This window comes from Falco peregrinus, chromosome 7 (assembly GCF_023634155.1).
Source record: "Falco peregrinus isolate bFalPer1 chromosome 7, bFalPer1.pri, whole genome shotgun sequence".
NCBI lineage: Eukaryota > Metazoa > Chordata > Aves > Falconiformes > Falconidae > Falco > Falco peregrinus.
The window spans coordinates 39,078,356-39,104,977 of record NC_073727.1 but is presented as its reverse complement, the minus strand read 5'-3'; the positions used below and the strand labels follow the sequence as shown (position 1 = coordinate 39,104,977).

General features: G+C 42.9%; 2 protein-coding genes across 4 annotated transcripts in view; one reads left to right on the top strand and one right to left on the bottom strand.

Annotated features, from left to right (window-relative positions):
• Window positions 1-357, bottom strand: part of PEX7 (peroxisomal biogenesis factor 7) — a 50,429-nt gene extending 50,072 nt beyond the window's left edge. For all 3 annotated transcript variants that reach the window (XM_055809876.1, XM_055809875.1, XM_055809874.1), the window contains exon 1: window positions 190-357. In XM_055809876.1, coding sequence (XP_055665851.1) covers window positions 190-310 — 121 coding nt within the window. In that variant the 5' untranslated portion in view covers window positions 311-357. The remainder of the gene's footprint in view (window positions 1-189) is intronic.
• Window positions 358-7,371: 7,014 nt separating this feature from the next.
• MAP3K5 (mitogen-activated protein kinase kinase kinase 5) overlaps window positions 7,372-26,622 on the top strand; it is a 108,575-nt gene continuing 89,324 nt past the window's right edge. The window contains exon 1 of the mRNA XM_055810378.1: window positions 7,372-8,231. Coding sequence (XP_055666353.1) covers window positions 7,829-8,231 — 403 coding nt within the window. The 5' untranslated portion in view covers window positions 7,372-7,828. The remainder of the gene's footprint in view (window positions 8,232-26,622) is intronic.

The following is a 26,622-nucleotide window of genomic DNA, read 5'->3' as shown; positions in this document are numbered from 1 at the left end:
CCGCAGAAATATACGTTGATACCAAAGCAAAACAAAAGCAACGGAAAGGGAAATCCCAGCACGCTTTTACAGACGCCGGCTGCCGTTGCGGACACGGCAATTTCCAGGGCCCCCATGAGGAGCCGCTACCGGGAACGTCCGGGAACGGCCACCCCCCTCCGCGCCCCGCCGCGGAGGCCCCGCCCGCACCTGCGATGCCGTAGTACTGCGCGGCGGCGCAGGCCACACGCCCCGGCCAGTAGGGCGAGAACTCCGCCGCGTAGCCGTGCAGCCCGGGCAGCCGCAGGGCGCCGCCGCCCGCCGTGCCCATGGCCCCCCACCGGGCCCCGACCGCGGCGCGGAGGAGCTGCCGCCCCCAGCGCGCGGCCCCGCCGGAAGCGCCACGCCCGCCGGGCGGTGCTGAAGCTGCGGCGTCGCCGCCGCCATCTTTGGCGATGGCAGAGGGCGGCCCGAGGCGCTGCAGCGTGGAGGGCCCGGCTGCAGAGGGGCCCGCGGCCGCCTCAGGGCCCACCCTGGGCTCCAGGGGAACTGCTGCTGGCAGTTCCTGGCAGCCCTGACCGACTCTGGTCAGCTGCGGCCTTGGGCCTCTGTGGCTTTCTGCTCCTTGCAGCCTTGTCCTCTTCAGAGGAAAGCTGTAAGCTTAGGAGGGCCTTACTGAGCAATTTATCAGTTGATATTGTTAGGCTTTCATACATACCCCAGTGTGATTTGTCATTGGGCTCAGACCAGGCCTCTAAACACTCGCTGCCTGTTTCTCATGATAAGCAACTATGCAAAAAAATCACCTTCCACTGGGATCGTTTCCAAGCTTCAAAGACAACCTGTTGTTTGAATTGCCTTGTAAGGTACACATCACCTCATTGTGTGTGCATCGCCTCGAGTACATGAGATCTTTCAATCATCGTGTATGTGTTACCTGTCCTTCTTCCTTTTAAACAGCCCTTTTAAGCTATTTCATTCTCTTCTCTTGAATAGATCTGTATATTTTATCACTCTTCTTGTGATGCAATTATGCTTTATGGAAATCCTTTTATGAACAAAATCAAGTTTGCTTACACCCATGACAACTTCTGTTGAAGTCAGTGAGAATTTTGCCTTTGAAACGAAGGGGGTTGTGTGTGTGTGTTGTGAGGGTTAAAAAAATAAATATTTTGGCATAGCAGCAGCAGCTGCAGCTTTTGTTATATTTGATCCTGTGTGTGCTACACAGGACTTGAAAATACAGACACAGAGATTATTCCAGTTGGACACAAATAGCCCAATCAGTTATAATGACCCATCTATGTGTGTAGAGATAAAAATGCAAAAGTATTATTTTACACATTACAAAGGTACAGCAAAGGCAAATTAGTTTATTTAATCAAGGTTACATCATGGAGCTTGGAGGATAGTTACGTACTCCTGCTACTCAGCCTCATATTTAAAACTAAACCTTGACTACAAAATCTATTGTAAAGCCATACAAATGTTTAATTGCTTAAACTGGCATTCAAATGCAGATCACTGCATTAGGCAGTTTGACTTGTTCTTTGACCTCATGGTGAAAATGAAAATAAATATGTTTATCAAACAGCCTCTAGGGTTTTAGAATAAAATCAATCCAAATTCAGTACAAGTGAAGCTCAATTTAATGTATCCTTTGGATTACCACAGCAGCTCCCAAAGCCTCACAACTGCCAATTTATGTGCTTAATTTATTGACAGACATTATATGAGATACGATTTTTTCACTGTGGGGCAAAAATACCTTACCAAATTGGCTGCTACAGCCCAAATTCCACCAATTTTAGCCTCTATGGAATCTTTTTAAATCAACGTATCTTTTCAAAATACAAGGTACAAGCCAAACTTCTGAGCAAGTGTTTTGAAAGTAATTGCCTTTTGTGACTGGGATGTCAATAACAACATTTGAAAAGTTACATAGCCACTGTAGCAGTGCAGTGAGTGAGTCTGGACAAAGCCATTTGTGAGGTGGTGTTTGGGAGTGAAGTCCAGTTACTCTATGGACAATTTATCACTGATGTATCTGAGTACTGGAAAAGTTTTATCAAGTACATTTTCAAAAATAGTTAATCTTTTGTAATGAGTGAAATTCCACAAAGAGGTTATGCAAACAGGAAGTAGTTCTTATCAGTGGCCCAGCTTTGTTTTAAAGACAGATTAAAAAGAATTTTCAAAGACATGAAGATCAAGAAGTGGATAAAAGGTTACAAGAAAGTCCTGAGAGAAGGGCTAGTTCTCAAAACACTTTTTTTTTTTCTTTCCCCCACGGACAAGCTTGTGAGTTTCAGGTTTTGAAGAGATGTAGAAGTAGGAAGCAAAATAATACAGCAATTGGAAGTATTTGCATGGGAAGATTTCAAGGTAGAGAGAATAACAGCTAAAGAAATGAAAGCTATGTTACAAGCAAAGAGAGAAGGGCCCAACAAAGCTGCTAAACTTGACTGTATTTTCTACTCAGCCTCTGGGCAGCTTCTTGAATTTATCAAGAAACGTGAAGGACCACTGATCACAGCAGCATTTTACCTGCATCTGTTTTATCTGCCAGCCAGCTCTTTCCACCCGCCAATACCACACGGACGTGCAGCGTGTGCAGCGGCAGGTGGCAGCCACGTTCCACCCCAAAACTGAGAGTCCTCAGTGCCAGACAAAACTTCCACAGCTACACCGAGATGATCTTTTTCCTAACCCAACATCACTTCAATGGGTCAAAAAAAGGGAAAGTTGCTTAATACGTAACTTTCAGGCTAAATTTATGCTACAGTTGCTTCTCGGAGCTCAGCTCACAATCATACCCCTTGTGAGCATTAGAATAGGTAGTTGAGACACTTTAACAGCAGTTCACTACACTTTCAGTCCAGTGAGCTCTGTTCTGTTACAAACACACGTCCCTTGTTTCCTCAGCTTGCTAGCTGACAGCTAGCTGACAGCTACCTTAGGTGTGAGTTGAGCTGGTAACCATCACTGCTGTACACACAAATCCTTACAAAATCTTGCTGGTCAGTAGGAACAGTAATTGGGAAGGCTCAAGCCCAAGTATTTAAAGTTATAAAAAGAGCTTTCCTACCAGAGAAAGTTGATTGTGAACCATTCCCTCACATGCAAGGGACAGGTAGCTTAAAACACTGGAAATACTCAGGAACTACAGTAAACTTTTTTCTATCTTTTCGTTATTGAACCATTCATTAGGCTTCATGACATCCAAGATTTTCTTCTACAACAGCGAATGCTTATTGACTAACAGACATGCAGAGATAGTCCCAGCTGATATTCCCATACCGCCATAAAGCTGTATGAGTTGAAGCTTTAAGAAAAGCATTTAGTATCCTGTCGTGGTTTAACCCCAGCCAGCAACTAAGTACCACTCAGACACTCGCTCACTCCCCCCCCACCCGCAGTGGGATGAGGAGGAGAATCGGAGAAAAGGCAGAACTCATGGGTTGAGATAAGAACAATTTAATAATTGAAACAAAATCTAATAATAATATAATAGTAATTGTAATGAAAATGAGAGAGAAAGAGAGAGGACTAAAACCCAAGGGAAAAACCCCAAGTGATGCACAATACAATTGCTGACCACTGCTGACTGATGCCCAGCCAGTACCCAAGCAGCCATCAGCAGGCCCTAGCCAGCTTCTCCCAGTTTACATACTGAGCATGACATTCTGTGATATGGAATATCCCTTTGGCTGGTTCAAGTCAGCTGTCCTGTCTCTGCTTCCTCCCAGTTTCTTGTGCCCCTCCTCACTGGCAGAACATGGGAAGCTTGAAAAGTCCTTGATTTAGAGTAAGCACTTCTTAGCAACAACTAAGACATCAACATTATTTTCATACTAAATCCAAAACACAGCACTGTACTAGCTACTAAGAAGAAAATTAACTGTATTGCAGCTGAAACCAGGACATATCCCAAGGTTCACAGTAAGATTGCAAAACTGGCAACAGTAAAGTAACCAAGAGGTCTGCTGGAATGAATACAAAGGGAAAAGGCTCCCTTCATATGGGGAAAGTGATGGTTGTGGAAGTTGGGAGGAAAAGGCAGTTAGCACAGAGACTTTTTCTGGAAGTTTTAAAGACCAAAAACAGCAAGAGGCGGGAAAGATGCTGGAGCAGAGGAAGATTTAGACCGGGAGATTTAGAAAGAAACACGAGAGTTGTAGGGGAAAAGGGTATGAAGCAAGAACAGTGCACTTTCTTCACCATGCTCACAAGACATGGGCTCCAAGAACAGTCCTGACTGATGAAATATCCATCCCCAATTTTGTATCCACACTGATCCATCAGTTTTTGCTGACTGCATTTATGTGCACCATACCATAATTTGGTAGGCAGATTCCTTGTATTACTGTTCCATGATCAGCTGCATCCCTACACAATGGCCACTGGTCTCTATTTGCCTGCCCTCTCTGTTGAACATAAAGGCGACATCTTATCGTCTACAGTGATATACTTAGTCTAACTTTTTAGGACAGTTTTTAGAAAAAAGTTTTTTATTTCAGTTTAACCATTTCGGCAGCTTGTGAAAGTTCTGGTCAGCGCTTACAGAAATTGCATTAGTTTATGTACTTTCAATATCTCATTTGGATTCTTTTATCTGCAAATTTCTTTACATTCTTTTTTTTCTTACAACCATAATTGAAGCATACTGGACTTTACTCCTGCAAACTTCTTTGTCTTGCTTATCAGTGAAGAGTTTACAGTGCATCTCCAGTTTCTCATTCCTATATATTATCCTACAGTTAAACAAGAGGGCCTCAAATTTTGAATGAAATTTAGCATCTATTTTAAACCCAGTATCTGTAGCAATGTATTTTAGTCCATTCTGTCAGTTCCATCAGCACTACCACAAACCAAATGCAGATCAGAATAATTTTTCTCCCACTGCTGGACACTGGTAGCCATAATACATGAAAAATATAATTTGGACAGTTAGTTAAATGCACATATGCTTTAAATTTCATCTCTATAAATCAGGATACATTGGAACTGCCTTTTTTGGTCTTTGATCTTGTTTACAGTAGTTTGAGTGGCTAAATCAAGCTTGTTTATTCTCCAATCATGTTGTTTGTCACTCATCAAAAACTGCATTTATATTCGCAATTAACAAAGGTAGCAAATTCTTGGATATTATGATTATAATTATGGTTAAACTTAGAGGCCAGTGATGCCTAGCTGTAAAAATATATAATGAAGAGAGGGTTGTTATTTCAACAAAATCACAGCTAACTGCTTGTTACAAGTTTTTGTTAGAAGAAAAAACAGAGCTGGAACAGGACAATACTGAATCATGATTATATGCAAACCATCTGGTGTTAAAGATGTTAATTTTACAGCCCTTGAGAAACAAGTGAACATGGTAAGGTACTTCTGATAACAAATAGGGTGTTATTTTGGTTTAAAAAAATTCCTTGGATTATCTCCTAATCAAACACAAAAACACAAGAGCTCCTAAATGTCTGATCACTCACTTCAGAGAGCTAGCAGATTAAAAAATATGTTTTCACTTTATAAAAATGTGGACAATTTGTGTTTGTTATTCAACAGCATTCTCCCCCCCCTCCCCACGCCCGGTTTAGGGCCCAACCTCACTCCCAGCCAAATCAATAGAGAAACTAACCTGAATTTGGAATAGACACAATGCTAATAACAAAGCAAGCATCACAAGTCGGTAACACTAAGTGGAATAGCATACTTCTTCCATGTCCTTCCAGTCCATGACTTCCTTCTGCACTTGACAAACATGGGCTGTTCTCAAAAACAACAGAGACATATTGTTCTTGCTTCCTGTAAGATGATGTAACTGCAGTGCTGAATGGATTAACACTGATTCTGCATTTTGTGGAAAACGACATTATTTAGAAAAACACTGATTGCCATTCAGATTGTAGCAAGAAACAATAACCTACTGTATCTGGCAGATTAGCAAATATTAACTTTTCCCTGTAAATTAGGCTTTAGTTTCCTCATCATCTTCCCACCCATTTACCCATTTCTTATCAGCAGAAGCAAATGCCAGGTGTATCTCCTCAAAAAACGGGACTGCTCAATGCAAAAGCAAACAGAGCCACCAAAGGTACTGCAGTGATGAGTTTTTCTAATTGTTCCAGAATTGATTCTCTGTCTACAGAAGTAATGGAAAACAACGACACATGAGCAGGCTTCATGCCAACAAGTTGATCAGTCTTAACAAGATCAATTTTAACAGGATGGGCCTATTGATATGACAAATAAACTTAAGTATGTACTGTACTATTTTTTCATTTCTCCTGTACCTATTTAATAGACCCCGATAATAATAATAAAAGAATAAATCATCCAATTTCACAGTATTTCTGTTCAAAAACAGACTGCAGAAATCTCAACATCATTTCCTTTTCAAAACCATTTTTAATTTCTCAGAGATCCACTCTTGGCCTGCAAATAATCTGAAAGTTTGGATGTTCTCCCTTCATATGATGTGAAAGGGTCTTTCTCCTCGGCTGGGTGGCCTACCATACAAAGTTAGCGCAGCTTTTGGCTGTGTGCTGACTATTCCAACTGTCTTCCTATTCCGTGAAGAAATATTTTTGCTCATCATCCAGTGTTTGAGTATTCTTTACAGGCAAATTCCAGGTGAATGTTAGAAACCAACATATTTAACCAACAGAGAGGAGCAGCTTTCCCGTTTCCAGACACAGCAGCTGCTGGAAGCAGCCACAGACCCCTCAGGGAACCTGAAGCCGTTTGTAAACACACAGACTGGGAGGTTTAGGTGTGGACAAATAGTAGCAGACAAGGGTTAAAATCCAAGGGCTACTAAATCCTGACACTGCTCTCAACTCTTCGCAGCAAACACCTGAAGCACTTAGTCCTGTCTAGCTAGTTAGGGCACGTGTATCATTAAACAAAACAAACAAACCAAAAAGGAGTAAACGGTAAAAAACCCCTTTAACAGAGCCAAGTTTAACGCAGGGCCCTTACACGCGAGCTGCCCTCACGCACACATCGGCTCATCTCGATCGAACGAAAGCTCGTTCGAAGGCTCCGGGGCGAGCCGGGGCTCCGGCGGCGGGAGGCGCAAACCCGGACCCCGCTGTGAAGCGCGGACGCAGGCGCGTTGTGCGGTCGGGGTGGTGTTAAAAAGCAAAGCTCCACGGGAGGCGGTGGGGAAGGGGTGTTCTCGGCCCCCTCCAACGGCGGCCTCCTGCCGGGGCGGCCCGGGCAGAGGGGTCCCCGCGGGGCGAGCCCGCCCGGCGGCAGCAGCGCCACCAGGCCGGACCGCCCTGCGGGGGCGCGGCGTGCCCCGCCCGGCCGAGCCCGCCCCCTTGGCGGCGGGAGGTATCTCTGCCGGGGGCGGGGCCGGGGGCGGGCCCCGGGGCGGGCCCCGGCGCTGGGGCCGCCTCAGCCCGCGCTTCGCAGCCGTCGTTGGGCCGGAGTGAGGGCGCTGGGGAGCGATCGCACAAGTGGTTCCTCCTCGCGGCTGAGTAATTTCGCTCAGGGAGAGCAAGCAGGCGGAGGAAGAGCGACGTCCTGGGGGCGGCAGGAGAAGGAGGCCGGGCTGCTGGGGGTCGGCTCGCCGGGTAGTCCCAGCAGGTGCGGGGGAGAAGGGAGCGGCGCGTCATGGTGCTGGCGGCAGACGTCGAGGGAGGCTGTGCTCGTCTCCCCGCCTCTGGCAGTCTTCGCTAGCGGCCGAGGGGGAGTCCCTCGCGTCAGCCCGGCCGCCTCTACACTCCAGCAGCTCGGCGGGACCGTTCCTGGGCGGGCGGCGGAGTATGGCATCCGCCTAACGCCGGCCAGCGCAGCAGAGCCCGGGACGCGCTGCCGCGGCGGCGGCTGCCGCTCCGCCGGGATGAGCGACAACAGCGAGGGGATCGTTAGCTTGCCGGTGCCGAGCCCTCCCGGCGGCGGACCGCACTGCGAGGAGGTGCTCGGCAGGCGGGGGCAAGGGGCTGATGCCGGCGCCCGTAGCCTCCTGCCCGACTTGACCGTGCCGCCGCCCGGCACCCTCTGGGCTGAGGACGGCGCCGCCGCCGGACCGGGCATCGCGGCGCGGGCCAAGGGTGGCGGCCGGCGGACCGCCGTCACCTACGTGATCAACGAGGCGAGCCAGGGGCCGCTGCTGGCGGCGGAGAGCGGCGCCCTACAGAGCCTGCGGGAGGCGTGCGAGGTGGTGGGGGCCGCGCTGGAGACCCTGCACTTCGGCAAGCTGGACTTCGGCGAGACGGCCGTGCTGGACCGCTTCTACAACGCAGGTGAGAGCGCCGGCAGGGGCTGATCGCCGCCGCGGCGCGGGAGTGGCTCGGCCCGGGCTCGCCGCCGCCTCCCCGCCGGGCCGCCCCGGGTTCACCGCGGGGCGGCGGGAGCAGGCGTGGCCCCCCCGCTGCGGGGTCAGCTGCGGTCGCGGAGCCCTCCGGGCTGAGCCGCGGGCTGTCCCCGCTGCCCCCGCTGCCCGGCGTCTGCCCTCGGGCGGCCGTGGCGGTTACGCGGGGGGGCAAAAGTGCGTCAGAGCCCGTTTCTGCCCCCCGCTAACGTGTTCTGGAGAAGAAGCTGTCAGCCGGCGTGCTGTGAAGCAGCCTGGCAGCGCTGGTGATCCTTACCTGTGGTTAAACGTGACCTGGCTTTTTTTCTCCCGGTCTCCCAACAGAGTGCAGGGACGCACTTTTTGCCTAACACGCTGGGCTCTGGCTGAAGCAGGCAGGAGCTGCGAGGCCCCGGGAGCTTTGAAAAGTAGATTTGGCACCAGCCGTGTAGCTCGGCGCTTTCTTTGTGCCTGACACGGTCTGGGACGCTCCGTGTGTTTGTGCTTGGAAGTTTGTGCTTCTGATGTTGGTTGCCTAAAACAGTTATGATGGATGGGCTTGAACAAAGAGCTACACGCACTGATCCAGTCGCTTTGCAAGAATACGCTGTGCCGCATCCTCTGGCCCCAGTTTGCCAGCTTTCCCAGCCATAAAATTGTAACACCTTCATTTGAAGGTGTGGTGACCCGAGGTTGTGTGTTATGGTTTACTTGGCCCCTTTTCAAAAAAACAATAAAAGAGCCTTTCCCAGTCTATTTTATTGACAGCTGTATGGTGTGAATGTAGAATAAAAATACTTGGTTGCTTCATTTGTGAAGACTTCATACAACTCAAACTATAGTACTGAATTAGTGTCATTTTTTGAAGCAGGAAAGTGACCTGACCTACAATGTCATGCTTATTGTATGGTATGTTAAATACATGCAAAAAAAAAAAAAAAAGGCACTTAAATGGTTTTGGCTGATACTGTAGTTTCCCCCTGTCCCCGGGGTGGGGCGAGAAAGAAAAAACAAACAAAAACCCCCACCAACCAACCAAAGCCCCTGGTGGTATTGTGGCCAGTTTCCACAAAGGACTGTTTGGCCTGGACATGCATATACGTGTCATCTGTTTGAAACTGCAAGCTGTGCCTGTTGCGCTGCTGCTTTCAGTTCAGTGAGGTGGGCAATTCGTTGTGCTTCTTGCAGGGCTGTGTCCTGAGAGGTAACATTCTCAGAAGTCAGAGGAGCCATCCTCACAGGTGCAAATAGGAAGGCATAGAGCTTCATTGTAGAACGTACACTCTCCACATACAGAGAAGGGAGTCTTCAGATTTCAAGCACCCTGACACCTCTTCATTTGAGGGCTGGTGAAACCTTAGAGTTTCCTTTGGTTCTGTTGCGAGAGCTGCCATGCAGAGAGGCTCACAGAGTTGAATTATCTGTGATGGTTTTGTGCCTCTTATGTTGGTTAACTTTTAGACTCTGAGCTGTGCAATAGAGAGGGTCTCAGTAGTTCACGGAGACTTTTCTCGTAATGGAAGATTTGACTTGAAGTGGGCCCCTTTTAATTCTGGCAGTAGGCATCTGGCATATAGTGCTGCATAGCTGCACACTTATGTAATATAGCTTGCTTATTTGAATGGCTTTTGGGCAAACTGTAAATGTGAAAACATTACTTATTCTTTCAGTACGGTTTGGCCGTGGGAAATTAATCAAAGTGCTGCAAACCAGGAAAAATACTTTGCCATTCTGCTTTACTCGAAAAGCCCATAAACAAACATGTAAATAATTAGGAGCATTTATCACATCCAGCTCCTGGGCTGAAGAAAGCAGGACATAGGAGTTTGTGTTTGCTCCACATATACTCTGTACTGTCTGAGCTGACGAGTCATAAACCAGCTGCGATCTCAAAACTGTGTTGTGCTGCTGGCTCTAAGGCTGAACTTAGGTCTGGAAGGAGCTGTGAGTTTTCATACTTGTTGCTTTATTCCTGTTTCATTTTATACACTCTCTCTCTATGTATTGTTAAGAACATTTAGTTGTTCTCCAGAAACTTCAAGTGAATGAAAAAATGTGTCTCAGGTTAGGAGCAGAACAGTATTTGAGAGTAGAAGCTGTGCAAGCTGAAGAATGTAAATGTGGAGCAGCATAGGGAATGGTCATGAAGAGTGTAACTAGTGCACAGATTATTATTTTTTTTTAACTGCTTTAACAGGGTGGTGGGGTGGAGTGTTTGTAGGTGACCTGAACTCTTTCCATATTCCCCTTCTTGTCCTCGTTTGCTGTGAGCTTTCAGTGATCAAAGATGGTATTAGTAATATTGACAAAGAACGTCTACACACTACATTATTTTAAAGAAGTAGTGTATGAAACTACTACGGCATGACTAAATATCAAATAAGAATTCATCAGTAAAAGTACTTTTAGATTAAGTAACAGTTAATTGGTCTTATTCAAGGTATCAAGTCTTACTGGACTCATTGCAAAAGCCAACTAAGTTACAAGAGTAAGGAATGATGCGTTTTCATGAAGGTTTGGAAAATCAAACTTAGTGTGTTTGAATGAAGTAAAACAATAAACCTCTCAGCTCTCATAATGCATGTAAATCAACTGTGATTTAGGGGGAGAGAAGAACTACAGTGTAACGTACCTGTCCATCATCAAGCCTTCCCTTCTTAATATCTTATTTCTGTTTTGTATAATGTAGTCTGAACGCTTGGTGATCCCAATGTAGGTTCACTTCATGCCTTTCACTGCTTCAAAGAGAACTTCAGGGAGTATTAAATAAAATCTAATCTCACATGTAAATACTCATCACCTGCTCTAAATGTAGATTAGCCTACTAATAATCTTCTTTTGCTGGATTCAACTGATGGTCCTTAAATGCTGAGACATAATTAGTAGTGCATATGATTAGTGAGTAGATCTCAGCTATGTATAATTGATTCATTCAAGCACCAAATGTTAAGAGTGAACTTATTCTAGCATTTCTGCTTGCATGATTTAAATTCTGCTTGATTTCAGGAAAACAAAAAATTGCTTCTGGAGAAGCTGGTGTGAAATCAGCCCTAGAAACTGTTGGAAAAGTGTTTCTCAAAAATAAAGATTTCAACATTTATCACCTTTTTCTTCATTTAAAGAGATAGTTAGGTGAGAAGAGGAAAATCTAGTCTGGTTTCTAGCAAAATTCAGTGTATCTGGGTTTGATCAGCTGTCTCAAGGGCTTTTTTCCTTCATGAAGAGGATACTTAAGAGTTTTTCTCCTCCTGCCTTGTATTAAGGTAAATTGCTAGTCTCTTTGAAATTCAGCTTAATTTCAGAACAGTTCAGGTTTGTTCAGAAGAGGCAATTTGAAGCCTGCCAAAATATAGCAGGGAAACTTTTCTACAGTGCATTAGACAGTCATGGTGTTTTAACAGTTACTGTAACCATTGATATTTGTAATTAAATTATATTGTCTCTACATTATACTGACCCGATCTCATGTTCTGATGAGTTTTTTTTTGTTTTGTTTTGTTGTTTTTTTTTCCTTTGATTGCTCAGTTCCTTTTGAAAACAGCCATAAATGTGTAGAGTACTTAGAGTCTGTTTGGCTTAAGTAAGCATTCTTTTTTTTTTTTTTATTTCCCATCTTTTTTTAGGCAATTGAAATTAGGATGATTTGCTTTCTTTGCAGATCTTTACACAGTCATTTTGTGTTACACAGATGCATCAAGGAGTAGTTGAACAGAGTGTTTTAGAAAAAAAAAGGTGAAAGTACTGTAAAAGGAAAAAATAGCATGAATCTAATCTGGGTCAGCTCTTCATGGGGGGGAAGCTCTAAGTCAAGGTAATTTCATGCAGACTTTTAGGATTAGGCAGGTTTTTGTCAATTAAAGAAATGACTCATATGACTTGTAATCTGGCATTTACTTTTAAATTGTATCGATTTTAAAGGGCAGGGTAAATTAGGGGTGAGCGTTCAGTTGACTAGCAAGACAAGTAGTGGTGTACAAGTGTCAAAACTAGGATCACTGCTAATAAAGAGAGGGTTTTGGAGTGATCTGTACAATACAGTACTGCAAAGGTAAAAGCTGTGATTTTTCTTCTTGAAGAGTTTAGTAATGTCATGTTTTAGAGTTGGAGAGAAGCCTTACTGGAAGGTTGTCTTTACCTAGAGTACCTTGCACCTTCTTTTGGAGAAACTGGCATTGACTTACAGTGCATGGATGGAGGGCCCCTTTGTTTAGTGTTTCCAGATGCGTGTTCCTCCTTGTTTGTCTGCTGTGAAAGATTAAGCTACAGAACATCTTCACCTTGTGATTGTAAAATTATTTTTTTGGAATAATGGTAATTTGTCAGAAGCACGTTATCAAGCATTCTGACTCTTGTGTACAGTCTTGGAAGGACTGAGAAGGTAAGAAACATCCCACAGTTGGTGACTGAGGAGAATCTGGGCTTTCTAATCTGTGCAGTTGCTTGTTTTAGAATGGTTCTCAAGCTAAACAGTTTGACTGACGTGTTTGTCATATAATCTTTCCTTGTAACTTTAATGTCTTATATTGGGGAATTTCCGTTTCTTCAGGTTCTTATACTCAAGTTTCATGAATCAATGGCCCTTATGATGATACTTTGTTCTAACTGTTGTGTGGGGTTATTGACATAATTCCCCAGAACAGCAATGACTGACTAAAACAGAGTTCATTGAATAAGAAATAATGAAATAGGTTTAGTCTCTTTTATCTTTGTTTCTGGAAGGCAGCGTTGTTGCTTTTATAATTCATGCAGGCTTGGGCTAGAAATTGTCAGTGTCAGTTTACTGGGCTTAGAAACATACTGTGCAGTGGCATACAAAATGACAGAATCTTCAGAGAGCCAGTACAGTCACTTGTGTGACAGTTAACTTTGCTCAGAAGATGTTGTACACCTAAATTTTTTCTGCAGACTTTATAGAACGTTTGTGGATTATGCATTTATAAACATCTGCAGGCACACAGTAAAGCAGTGCCAGGACTCTACTGCTTTCTTGCAGTTTCTTCCTGTTTTTCTCTAAATATGCTAAATTATATGATGCTAAATTGTTTTTTGAAGTAATTTATGCCTTTATGTAAGTTTCCTGGAAGTTTTGTGATTGTGACACACTAATGCAGACTCTCTTATTAAACCCCAAAAGAGGTGGTGATTTGTTGTAAAACTGGCGTTCTTGATTCCAGTAGTTGACGTGAATGTTTTCAGTGGTAAAAAGCAGCATGCTTCCTACCATATTAGCCGTTTGTAGGAACAAAAAACCACTACTGGAGAGAGTAACTGCAAGCTTTATTCTATTCCACGTTGTCTGTCAGAATGATTAGGTGTTTTTCACCACCTCTTTTCTCTGTACTTCCTGATTAGTATTTTTTATTTCACTAACAGAGTTTTGTCAGACACTTGAAATTCTGCACATGCTTTCTGTGATTATGCAGCACTTGCATTCATCACTAACAAAAAAAAAAAAGTGGAGTTCCACTGTCGGTGGAATACATGTTGAAAGAGCTTTGCATTTCAGTAGCACTATGTTGAGACTGATCAGTTGGAGCAAGAAATGCCTAGTAATTTAATAGTGCAGAATAGAGTTGATGATTATAGCTATACTTTCAAGATAGATGTGTCAGGAGTGTGAGGTATTATAAGTACAGAATCTTTGTGTCTGAAAGCAAATTGTGTATTGTAATATTTAAAAGGAGTGGGTTATAAAGCTCCTTTTGACTCTAGATATTGATTCTGGACTCTTTTAGGAGGCAGCATTAGAAACCTAAAACAAATATATGGCACATCTTCAACATAAAACATTATTTCATTCTGAAGCATCTGAATGTGATCTACATCTAAAATGAAAATAATGATGAGTCTGGAAAAAAAATCCTGATATAAAGTTTCTTTTGTGTTTTTATAGTTAGTGCTAGTGGAGAGCTTCTGAATTTATGAAGAAATTGTGGGATTTGCGATGATATTCATAAATACTTCCATTGCTGAACAGCTGTAAATTTTATAACCAGATTCCAGTATTGGTACTGTATGCATAAATTCCATCAGGCTGCCTGTCAATAGGTGACTGGAAGACTGATACCCTATCAGTTCCTGTATGAAGTAGGAGCACAGCACATGCATGGAGGACGTGTGTGGAATGGATGCATGAGGGCTGTGAGACCCGAGTTCTCTTTCGAACTTAGTCACTGGCCTGCCATAACTGTTTCTAGCTCTGCTGTGCAGCAAGAGCTTCCTTGGGCCTCTTCCCCAGCTGAGAGGCTTGTGCAGCATCTAGTGTGGGTGCCCTGGGCACAGGACCGTGATACTAGGGTGAATTTGCAGCCATTTCTACAATGTAAACAGTGTGAAGGGTATGCTCTTGCAGTGTTTATTTACTAAATCTCCCAGTGATATCAGTGAGACACCTGGATAGACATTCCACATCCACAACTCATTGTGAGGCATCTGTATGAACAGACATCATAAAAGTATATTCCCTGGGGAAGAAAAGGCTGAATGGAGCTAGGTAAATGCTTTGTGAGAGTAATGCAGAAGAAAGCCTATAACTGATTTTTCTGCAGTTTGCATTTCTGTAGCTCTGAACAGGATGTGTCATACAGAAATGACTCCTGAATTTACCACAGCCATGATAAGAACTTGACTTCTCTTTTTAGTTGCTTTCTAAAGTAAGAAGCACAATGCAAAAAGCTATAAATGTAGCAAGTGATGACAGAATGAAACAAATTGTGTTAAAGTCTAAAGGATCAAGTGAAAAGTCGAAAAGGCCTTAATAACATCATTGACACCATTATCCTCAATGAATTTTCCTATCTGTTATGGTCTTAAATAAAACTAATCAAATGAAAGTTTCAGTTTTATGGCAGTTCATTTTATTTTGTTTCTCAGTAGAGAAAAGCTGCATTTTAAGCATATTATGTAGTGCTGATCATTTAAACTTGTTCCTTCCTTCCGCTTCCAGCCCCTCAGTCCTTTGGAACAGTCACTGTGTAGAACTGCTGTATTTGCATGCACAGGTAACCTGCAAGTTGTATTTGTAAGTTCTGCCCAAAGAAACTGGAAAAAAAACCTGAAGTGGCTCAGCAATGATAGGGATTTTGTACATTTGTAGTTAATAAAACAGAAGTTGTTGCTGGGATTCCTATCTTTCATTGTAGGCTCCCTGCTTTAGATTGTCCTTGAACAGCCCCTGTCCACAGTAGTGTCCTGCTGCTTATTTTGTATGGCTTCTCTGCGGGGTTATATTCAATGATACAGGCACACTCAGGAGTACAGTGTTTATTAGAATGAGATAGGCCTGTGAAGCAGTCAGTAAAGTCATCTTGTACAGCAGAATGTGTGCGTGACAGATGACAGCAGAATCTGTTTTGACAATTGGGGAATTTTCTGGTAATCACTGATGGGTAGATTTCTGTAAGAAGTTTGTAATTGTTTGTATTTCAAGAGAAAAAGAACCTCAGGCTGAGCTTGACACACAGCACAGGCTGCTTCTTTTTAGTGTATATTACTTTTTTTCCTCGTGAGACCAAATTTATTCGTTGACTGGAGCAGATATAATTTCTTCTTTCAGTTACGAAGAGCTGCTGATCAACTACTAACAATGGCATGCCGGAGTTGAATTCTCTTTTAAATCGTGTCAGCCTGTGTTCATAACCTTTGAGATGCGCTTAGATGCCGCATGGGGCTTAAAGAATTCCCACAGACTGACTCATTTGAAGTCAGTGGGAATCAACACTCATTCAAATCCCACAAGAAATGTACGTTTTGATTTAGGAACTAGATATCCTTGTAAAAAATTGGCTCTGCACTTCTCTCTTACTGTAATAAAGTAAATTACTTGCTCTGGGACTTACTTGATGATGGCATTTGTAGATGTCTCTTGCAGATAGTGCACTCTGAAAGCACCAGCTGCTTACTCACCCAGTGGCGAAGACAGCTTTTCAGTGATGTCTTCACGGAAGAGTTATCCACAGCTCTTGCAGGGAATTTTATCTGCTCTTCCTCTTTACGCAGTACCTGTCTAATAGAGGTATAATGCTGCTTTCAGGACAGTCTTTCTGACTTCCTAGAGACTGTAGACTGAAACCTGCAGTCTGTGAAGTGTCAAGATGCAGGTTGAATATGAAATAAATAATTATGAAGAGTTGAAAGTCCTCCAACACCTTCCTTGTTGCTTCCAACAGAAGTGTATTCTGCAGTGTGCATGAGTGCCCAAGTCAGTCATCTGGCTGTAGCACAGAAAGCCCTGGGTGTGAACAAGGAAGACTCAGTGATGTACTAAGGGGAAAGGAATGTTTGTACCACTGTGGGAATTCATGTACAGTTCTGAAGTGGGGCCCTTCCTGCTTGGGATAAATTTATCCAGTTACGTTGACACAGTAGCAAAGTGCTTCATTTAATTCCACCATAGAGGCACACCCATAAGGTAAAAGCTCCTGCTTCCACTGCTCCCCCTTCAATAAGATTTTTACAGCTACATGGACTTTTAAAAACACAATAGTACTGTTTTTTCTCCTCTAGAGGGGAAACATGCTAGCTGTATACCAAACTTTGTGTTTTATTGGTTTATTACTGCCTTTCAATGCAGTATTTAAGGTAAGATTTCTCAGCCTTCCCTCCAGGAACCTTATGGGTGCTTCATATGAAAATGGATTGACTTTAATCTGAATGTACTTGTGCTGACCGCTGTTGCTGCTTCCGTGTGCTGGCAATAACACAGCATGATGGTGAAAGCCAGGTTTTGGTTGTGTGCTGCATCCTGTCTTCACCCACTCCTGGCAGCTCATGCCCTCAGTGAAAGTGACGTGTGGAATCTGTGAAGAAGGGCAGAAGCTATTTGCTTCCTGAATGTAACCTTGTCTTCCAGATCACAGTTGGAAATGAGAGGTTTTTGCCAGGTGGTTGGTGTGAGGAACTGGGAATCCTTCCAAGTCTTCTTGGGAGTGAGATTTGGTCAGTTCTGAACACCATCACCATTCCTGGGTCAAGTGCAATTGCAAAAGGCTCAGTAACACTGTCCTGACCACTTTCACTGGGGAAAAAGTTGTTAACTGTATAAATAAACTGAAGTCCTGTTTATTTATGCTCTCTGTTTCCTTGAGGTCAGTTTCAGTTTTTGTTTTCTGCAGAGCTGAGCTCCACTGGTACTTCATATAATAATAAATATACTTCATATGATATTTGGGAGTCCTTTAATGCGTAGCCTCTTACAGATGTTTTCAGTGACCTTGATAATCATGCAGACTGCTGTGTAGAAACTATTTTATTTGCTTATGATGATGGAACTTATTTCAGGAATTCATTGAATATTTGTATATTATTTACATTTCAAGACTGTAAAGTGTGTGCTTTTCTACCTTCCACAACTGTTCTTTATGAGTGTGTGTTAATCAGGAGAGGAACAGAACTTCTCTTATTTTTTCACTCTGAGACTGTGTATATCAAAACCTGGGTGGTTCTAGTTTTGCTTTATTTCTGCTGGAGGTTTCTATTCCTTTTATGTCTTTCAGGGCTGTCACTGAATTTGGGAATTTTTCTGATTTAATAACCAGGAGTAACAACTCTGGGTATAGTGAGTGTTGCATATGTGAAGCATAGGAGAGATTGCAGGGCAAACCAGGAAAAAAAGCGGCACTTCCAATGGGTTAACAGTTGGACTCTATGATATTAGAGGTCTTTTCTAACCTAAATTATTCTATGATTCTATGAAAATATTCTGTACAGTAACAGCATTGCTGTACAAAGCAGGATTTACTGGTTTTTTTCGAAAGGATGCTGGCAGATGGAGGGGAAGAGCGTGGTCCTGAGTACTGCAGCTCTAGAGGGCGGAAGGGAGGAAAGGCATTAATTACCCTTGTCATGTGAGCAGGCTGATGTGGCCAATGCTGTTGTCTTGGAGGAAGTGCTGGGATCTTGCAGAGCTGCTTCTGGTCTGTTCTTGAGGGATTATGCTCTTTCCTGCCCCTAGATCAGAGTGAGCAGAGGACTGTTGGTTTTTGTGGTTTTTTTTCCCCCTTTTCTACTTGCTCTCACAGACCAAGGGCAGCATGTGGGTACCCTGACTTACTACAGCCATAGAAGGCCATCTCTGGTGGTGAAGTCTGAACTTCACACGGCATTGCTGAGTCCAAGTCTGTAGCTAAAGAGAAACTTCTTCAGCCTCTCAGCATGAGCGAGGGAGCCCTTTGGCCTGGGCTAGAGGTGGGGACGGGTGGTGTGCTAGGTTCTGGACAAGCCTTCTCCTAGGCTGGACCCTATACGGGGAGCATGGTCCAGGGTCAAGGCTGCATGATGCAGTATGGCCCAACTGTGCTAGCAGCTTTTTGCTGGACTAGTCTCAGGTGTATGGCAGAACTCTCTGTTTGCAGTGTTTTCAAGTGTCTCATGGGCTGGATTTAGCTGCCACTCAAAGAGCTTGTGTTGAAGCTTTACTTGGATGCACTTATTTCTTTGAGGCTTAATAACAACAGAAGTTTGTGGAGGTCATTAAGCGTGAAGTGGTTTTAACTTGGTTTGAATGTCTCAACAGACTTGGGTGTATTTCACAGTTCTGTGGAAAATGGAAAAAAGTGTTGAAAGTATGCATTCTGAAAGCGTTTCACAAAAGCAGCAAGAAAGTGAAGATTCTTGCCAGTAATTCTGTTACCAGAATGCATGATCTCCCTTTTCCAGCTGATGCAATAAGGCCAAAATGCAATAAAAGCACTAGGAAAATGGACTAATCTAAAGCAAGATCTTCTGTAGCAAACCCTGCCAATGGGTGTGTAACTGGAAAACTTCCAGTCCCTTTTGTTGCTTAACTGTTTGCATTTTGGTCTGTTTTCTGTAGTGTCCCCTAAGTGTCTCTGCTTTGAATGGTCAGTGTGTTGACAGCTTGATATTTTGTCTCTATTTCTTCTCTGTTCAAATACTTTAATAGTAGCTCCAGTGGAAAAAATTCCTGCTAGGCAGACTTCCCAAGCCTTAGTGGATTTCGGTTTGTGCTGTGTCTGCCTGCAAATTGGCAGGTGCCTGTCTTCAGGATTTAATTCAGTTTATAAGAAATTATTTATTCCTTATCCATTATAAATTGAAGCTATTGATTTAACGCTACTGCCATAGTAATTTCTAGCTGTACTTTTGCAGTAGAACTGTCTCAGACTTCCAACGCTAAAAGGCCTGGTTCACATGGCATATTTTCAAATAATCTTTAATGCTGGTAAATAAATACAAGTAAGTTAATGGTTACTGCAATATGCATATAATATCAGAAAAGGCCATTATCCTCCTGCTAAGAGTATACTGCTGTCTCTCTCTAGCTGCAGTGCTAAGCAGGGTAAGAACATCATAAAATCCATTTTTGTGTGCGCTTACTCTCAGTAAGTAGGACTGCTGGAAGAGTGAATTTTATTGTATCCCTTTGAGGTGCAGTCCCATGGCAGCTTAATTGGATGAAAACTGGACTAACACACTTCGCCCTGATGCTGATTTCAGCGTTCAGAGAGTTACGTGATGAGGTGGGTCAGGGAGCTGACCTGATTGTAGTTCACCCCTTTATTTCTTTCTGGTTACTTTTCTGTTGAGTAAGTTCTCTGAGCTGAGCGCATGTTCCAGAGGACAGATAGATAGCAGGACTGCAGCAGCCAGAGTTGAGATTGGCTAGAAGTGTGTTTTCATGTTATTCTTGATCCTGCCTCATGGATTGCCTCATCCTTATCCTTCTGGTAAGGGTGGCTAAAGGGTGTACTTCATGCTGGCTTTGCCAGCTCTGTGTGCTCTCAGCCTGATGCTTTTCAGAAAGTTTCAGTTTACAGCGGGTTTTGAAAATGTGGTTTGGGCTTTGCTATAGATCAGAACAAAAACTTAAGAACATCACATCAGCCAAAACTTCAGAGCTTCTGCCACTCAAATTGAAATTTGTGACCACATCTCTGCTAGCAAATGAGAGCATTCATGGATACCAGAGTTCAGTTGCCTGTGCTGTTAAGTTGTTATCACTTTGGGTATGCTTTTGGTCTGGGCCAACTAGTACGGTCTCAGCAGCCTTCCCAGTGGCTGATCTGAAGGCAGCAACCTGAGGCTAGGAGAATTTAAGATGTAAGACACACCTGGCCACTTGGTCCTAATGCAGAAGTGAGGCCTGGGGCATGTTTAATCAATCAGCATTGCTTTACTGATTTCGTAGTTTGGGTGTAACAAGTGTGCCTCTGAACAGGTTTGAAGTTTGCATTGATGGCTGGGAATATGCAGAGTTGCAGTGCCATATCTGTTCAGGGAGGTGGGTTTAAGATGTTGCATCTGTGAACGCACAACTCCATCAGCTATCTTAGCTTCCAAATTCAGTTTTTCTTGGAGCTCTTAAACTGAATGAAGGGCAGTGGGATAGCTATTACAAGTCTTAGGCCTCAACAGTCATCAAGCAAATAATCTGCTAATATGGACTGTCTGTTGAAAAGGAATCTTCCCAAAACACACCTTATGGAACTAGATTGCAAGTACAGTGTTTGTATGTCTTTTCCAGCATGAATCGTCACTTCCTTTGTATCTGCATGTAACATGCAAAAAGTCATGACTGAATATGATGTAAAAATTTTATTTTCCATTTTAGTACATTTGGACTTTCAGTCCGACTGTAAGGCATAACTGAGAGAGCAGCTCTCAGTTCCTGTTTTGATAAAAGATATAATATTTTTCAGTGATTAATTTCAGCATAACTGCTCTGAAGAAGATAGACTGCAAAAGAAACAAATGAAGTTTCAGGAGCTTGGTTCAGAGCTGTTGTAAATGATTTGTTCAATGCTGGCAAAACTGGTTCCTAGGTTTCATGGTTTAATGTGCTGGCCTTTCTATCCAGGTATTTTTGGACAAATCTCTGTATTCTTCAGACTGAAAGAGTAGTTACTGTGTTCAAAATGAATGTGTGAATAGGTGGTGGCTGTTGTCACTATTTTTTAGTGTCTCGAACGTTTCTTGATCCTAAATGATTCTCTTTCTTCTCTTTAAAAGTTGAAGAGGCTGGAGCATGAGAATTCAAGTATTAATACTGTACAAATGCAGACTGAGATGCCTTTCTTGCCAGCTGTGTCAGTTATTTAGTTTGTGTAAAGCTGAATATCTGTTTCACTGGCAATCATTTAAGACTTGCATTTATGTAGCTTTCCTATTCACATCAGTAATTGTTGTAGGAAAAAAATTTCTATTTTTAACATAAATTACTGTTATCTTACCATTTCATCACTTCAGTTTGAATGGAGCTTGAAGCCTACGTTGAATCTTGCGTATGGAGTTATTTTAGTTAATTGGTACCAGGCCGCCTGGAATACTAATTGAATTCCAGAAATTATTTGGAATTAAAACATTTTTACCCATACATAAAATACGGAAGGAATAGAAATATAAGTTTAATCACCTGTTAATACGCAAATGGTCATTCCTACCGTTTTGGCTCTACTAACCTATGCCAGTCATCAAACTTTCTCTTTGACCACTGATTTAGCTGGTGGAATTGATGAATTCATAAGCTTCTTCCAGTATTATTTCCTTGGTTCAGTTGTGGGCTAGCTAGCATTAGTTTTTGCTGACTGCTGTGATGCAAGAAATCTAGGTGATGGATTAGTTTGTAGTCTGTTTTCTCAAGTAAAATGTTTGACTGTGTTCCTACTCATTTGGTCCTTGTTCTTACTCAAAAAAATGATGCTGTATGAGACACTTAAAATGTATGACCTCATTTGTGGCTGTGGTGCTAGTCCAGTTTCAAAAACTGCTATTGGAACAATAATGTTCTTTTTCTAAACATCAAGTTTGGTGCCATGCTAGCATGGCGAGTGTCCATACATAAAAACTGCAGAATCAAATTCAACGCTTCCTGTGCTCCAAGTGTGTTATCTTGAAGTTGCTTCTACCAGGTATGATGCTGGCCATTCCCATTTGTGGGTAAGATGTCTGCTTGTGGATTCCAAAGCATTTTATAGAGGGAACAAATAGTAAGCTTATAATTTTAAATTTTAAAGATAGTGAAACCAGAAGGGTGGAGAGTAAAGTGACTTGCCTGAGGTTTGCCAGTAGACTGTAGCTAGAGCTGAGGAGAGGACTCGGGTTTCCTGAGTTTGTGAGCTGCCGGCTAGATCAGATGTGCTGCTGCTGTGATCGTGGGTGATTTAGATATGACTCATTTCTGTTGAGAAGGCAAGAACATCTATGATCCTTAACATCAAATCAGAAGAAAAGTTTTAAAAACTCTTACACAGTGGTTGGATATTAGATTCTATCGCAGTAATTCTGTGTAAGTGCTGTAGCAAAATAAAAGCAGCTTTTGGTACTGTAGTCATATGCAAAGATGGTTTGCATTTGGAAGTAAAGTTTGAGCATTTGCGTATTCATATAGAGTGACAAGCAACAGTAAGTCAAGGCTATTATCTTTGCTATAAAACTGAATTGAATGAGAATGAAATCATAGCTGTTACAGGCCACCTGAAGTTACCCTTGACAAAGCCAGATGTGGACTTTCGTATCAGACTTGTTTAATCTCGTTTTGCAGCAATTAGCAGCCATCATGTCAAGCGTTAAGAATTTAACTCAGATGAGTCATATCCGTTTTCTGTTGTGGGGTGAAATAGTGTAGTTACTTGTGAGGCTTGGCGGCAGGTGGTGTGGTTTGTGTGAGTAGTAGTAATATTAGGTATACAGTATTTTCTGTATAGGTTTGCAAGTTAATAGTTGCTTCTCAGGAAGTTTTGAGTGTGAAAATCAAGGAACTTCAACATTAAGTAACTTCTTATGTGCACACACACAGTTATTTTGGTAGACCAAGTAGTGTAAAGTTTTGTCCTCAGTAAGAATAAGAATATGTATCTCCTCATCTCCCCTTTACTGATACTGTCACTTTTACCCTGACAGGCTTGAAACATGAGGGGGTAGCTATGTGATCTGTGGATCTGGCTCTGGTTGGCTAAAGCACGGAATCATATCTCAAATTCTGAAAATAATTTCAGACTTGATGTATGTGAAAGGGAGATGAACTTAAGCTGAATAAAGCAGCCTGGATGAATCTGTCTGTCTGAACTTAAAGATGTTCTGGTTCTAACAGTGCTGCTATGCCACTAGTTCCAAACATCCAGTGATTGTGTACTGTGTGTCTAAATTAAGAAGCTGGATCAGAATCACAACTTGCAGGAAAAACTAGTATACTTCAGCAAAATTTAAATTTTGTAAGCCTGATGTTCTCAAAATTTCAGGTTTTCCATTTTTTTCCTAGGTGAGGACTACATTTTATTTTGTTTTTTTTCCAAAACTTTTGTAATTATTGTCCTTGGGAACCGGTGAGAGATGAGGTTTGCAAAAGAACAGCCGTTCCAAACTTTCTTGTAGCTAGCAGTAATACTTGTATTGTGATCAAACTTGTACATCTGCAACTGTATACAAGCCTGCAACTTCGCTTTATTCTGCTAGAGAGAAACTCCTCGTCCTTATTAGCTTCTAGCAAGGACCTTTAAAATTTTAAAAGGATTTGAGGCTTTTGTGTAACAGGGCAAGACAAGTCCGTGCTGTGGAGTGCTTTGCAAAGTCAGACACTGATTCTGTCTAGAACTTTTGTGAATTGCTGCAATAGAAGTGTCATGTGCTGTGTTAGTGTCATATGTCAGGTTCTGATGAAGGGTTGGTTTTTTAATTTCTGAGTACTCCAAACTACAGTCTCATCTTGAAATTTGAGAATTTATTTTGTAGTGTGAAGTAAGAGACTTTTATGAAGGGTTTTTGGTGGAGCCTAGGGAATCCCAGAAACCTGTGAGCAGTGAAGCAATTGATAAAACTAGTCTTTATATGGGTTTATTTTGAGATGTGTTGGTCAGCATGGTCACTAGATGAATTTTCAAAGTAAATGAACAGAGACACAAAAGGAATAAATGCTGCCAGGCATGCTTATTTTCTAATCTTTTATGATGCCTAGCAGAGGTTAGAGCTATTGTGAATAAATTTCTTGAAATTTTATGGGACTAATAAATAAGTAATAAATAAATAAATAAAAATGGCAGGAGTTACTGGAAAAGAAATAGAGGAAAAACTAGAAAAGTCACTTGCTGTATAAATCTGTGATGTGTAATATCTTTATTATTACATGCATCTCTGCTAATCTCATTTCAGAAATTGAGTTGTAACTTGGTGGAAGGCAAGGGGACAAAAAGGAAAGGCAAGCAGAAAAAAAAGGAAAGAGAAGGGGGGGAAAAGAAGGAAAGAGAAGGGGGGGAAAAGAAGGAAAGAGAAGGGGGGGGAAAAAGAAGGAAAGAGAAGGGGGGGAAAAGAAGGAAAGAGAAGGGGGGGGGAAAAAGAAGGAAAGAGAAGGGGGGGGAAAAAGAAGGAAAGAGAAGGGGGGGGAAAAAGAAGGAAAGAGAAGGGGGGGGAAAAGAAGGAAAGAGAAGGGGGGGAAAAAGAAGGAAAGAGAAGGGGGGGAAAAAGAAGGAAAGAGAAGGGGGGGGGAAAAAGAAGGAAAGAGAAGGGGGGGGAAAAAGAAGGAAAGAGAAGGGGGGGGGAAAAAGAAGGAAAGAGAAGGGGGGGGGAAAAAGAAGGAAAGAGAAGGGGGGGGAAAAGAAGGAAAGAGAAGGGGGGGGAAAAGAAGGAAAGAGAAGGGGGGGGGAAAAGAAGGAAAGAGAAGGGGGGGGAAAAGAAGGAAAGAGAAGGGGGGGGAAAGAAGGAAAGAGGGGGGGGGAAAGAAGGAAAGAGAAGGGGGGGAAGAAGGAAAGAGAAGGGGGGGAAAGAAGGAAAGAGAAGGGGGGGAAAGAAGGAAAGAGAAGGGGGGGAAAGAAGGAAAGAGAAGGGGGGGAAAGAAGGAAAGAGAAGGGGGGGAAAGAAGGAAAGAGAAGGGGGGGGAAAAGAAGGAAAGAGAAGGGGGGGAAAGAAGGAAAGAGAAGGGGGGGGAAAAGAAGGAAAGAGAAGGGGGGGGAAAAGAAGGAAAGAGAAGGGGGGGAAAAGAAGGAAAGAGAAGGGGGGGAAAAGAAGGAAAGAGAAGGGGGGGGGAAAAAGAAGGAAAGAGAAGGGGGGGAAAGGATTATCAGAAGTATTCGTGGAATTGTTTCCATGCAGATGGAGATTGAATAGGTACAGTCTCTTCAGAAGGAAAACAAAGGGGAAAGTGACATTTTAAAACCAATGATGGAAAAGAAAGAATGATTAAGGAACAATTACTCAATTTTAATTTTTGGCATTTTAGTTCTTATCTGCAAGCAGCTTTAGAAGAAGCTAAAGGAAGCACTTTTCCATACATGTACATAGCTAAATAGTCTTCAAAAGGACTAAAATTCATGAGGTGTGGTTTGCTCAGACCTGTTAGGCATGGTGGACAACTGAAATGACTCGGGAGCTCTTCAGGGTGTTGAATTTCCAGAAGCTTTAAGGATGTATGTACCAGGTGGCTCTGCAGTTGCTCTGTTTCTGTTCCCTAATAACTGCTGTTGGCAGTGGTAGAGATAAGATACTGGACTAGATGGACTTCTTATCTGACTTAATGCTGCTCCCCTTAAGACCAAACTGACACAGTTCATTGACAGATGATCTAAATTTTCTAACTAATTTGCTAGAGAAATGAAATCGTAAATGTTTTCCAGAAGTAGATGCAAGTGATGATGATGATGAACAAGGTTGACCTATGTAACGCTAGCTGGATGCAGATCATCAGCTAATATAACCTGATTTACAGAATTACACTGGTTTACATTGGTTGGGAATCTGGCATCAGTCTGGCATCTGAAATAGCAGGAAGACTGTCCACAAGTGTAGTGCTAGATTGGCTTTAGAGTGTGTTTTACACACACTGTTGTGTGGACGCCTGGATGGCCTCCTTAGCTTCATCACAGTGGAGCTCCAGGAGCTCTCCTGTCAGGATGCTTTTCTCTGTCACTAGCTCTGCATCTTTAATTTGAGGGTGACCTTCAAAGTGAAGCCAGGGAATTGAGTGTTTAAGCTCATGGTTTTTGAAGCATAAATTCCAGCAACCTGGAATTGAGACTTGTAGAGCAGAACCAGGAGGAGGGGGACTAGCATCCACTGATGAGTGTATCTGAGAGGACCTCCCTAGGATGTGCTCAGACCTTGTAGGTATGTGAGGCAATATGGGTTCCAGTGAAATGAATCTTATCTTCACTTTATTTCCTCTTGGTGACTAGGCTCTGTAATGGTGGGGGTCTGCCGCGTGAAGTCAGCAGCAGCAGTGTGGTATGGTTTTTGTAAAATGAGAGTAATGTAGCTTGCAAATACAAAAAGGGCAATGCAAATCACAGTAGAATGTAGGGTTGGCAGGGAGTCCGTGGAGTCGTTAATACACCTTGAACTCCAGGGGTGGGTCAGATTCCACAACCTACCATGAGGTTACTGTCGGTAACCACCAGTCT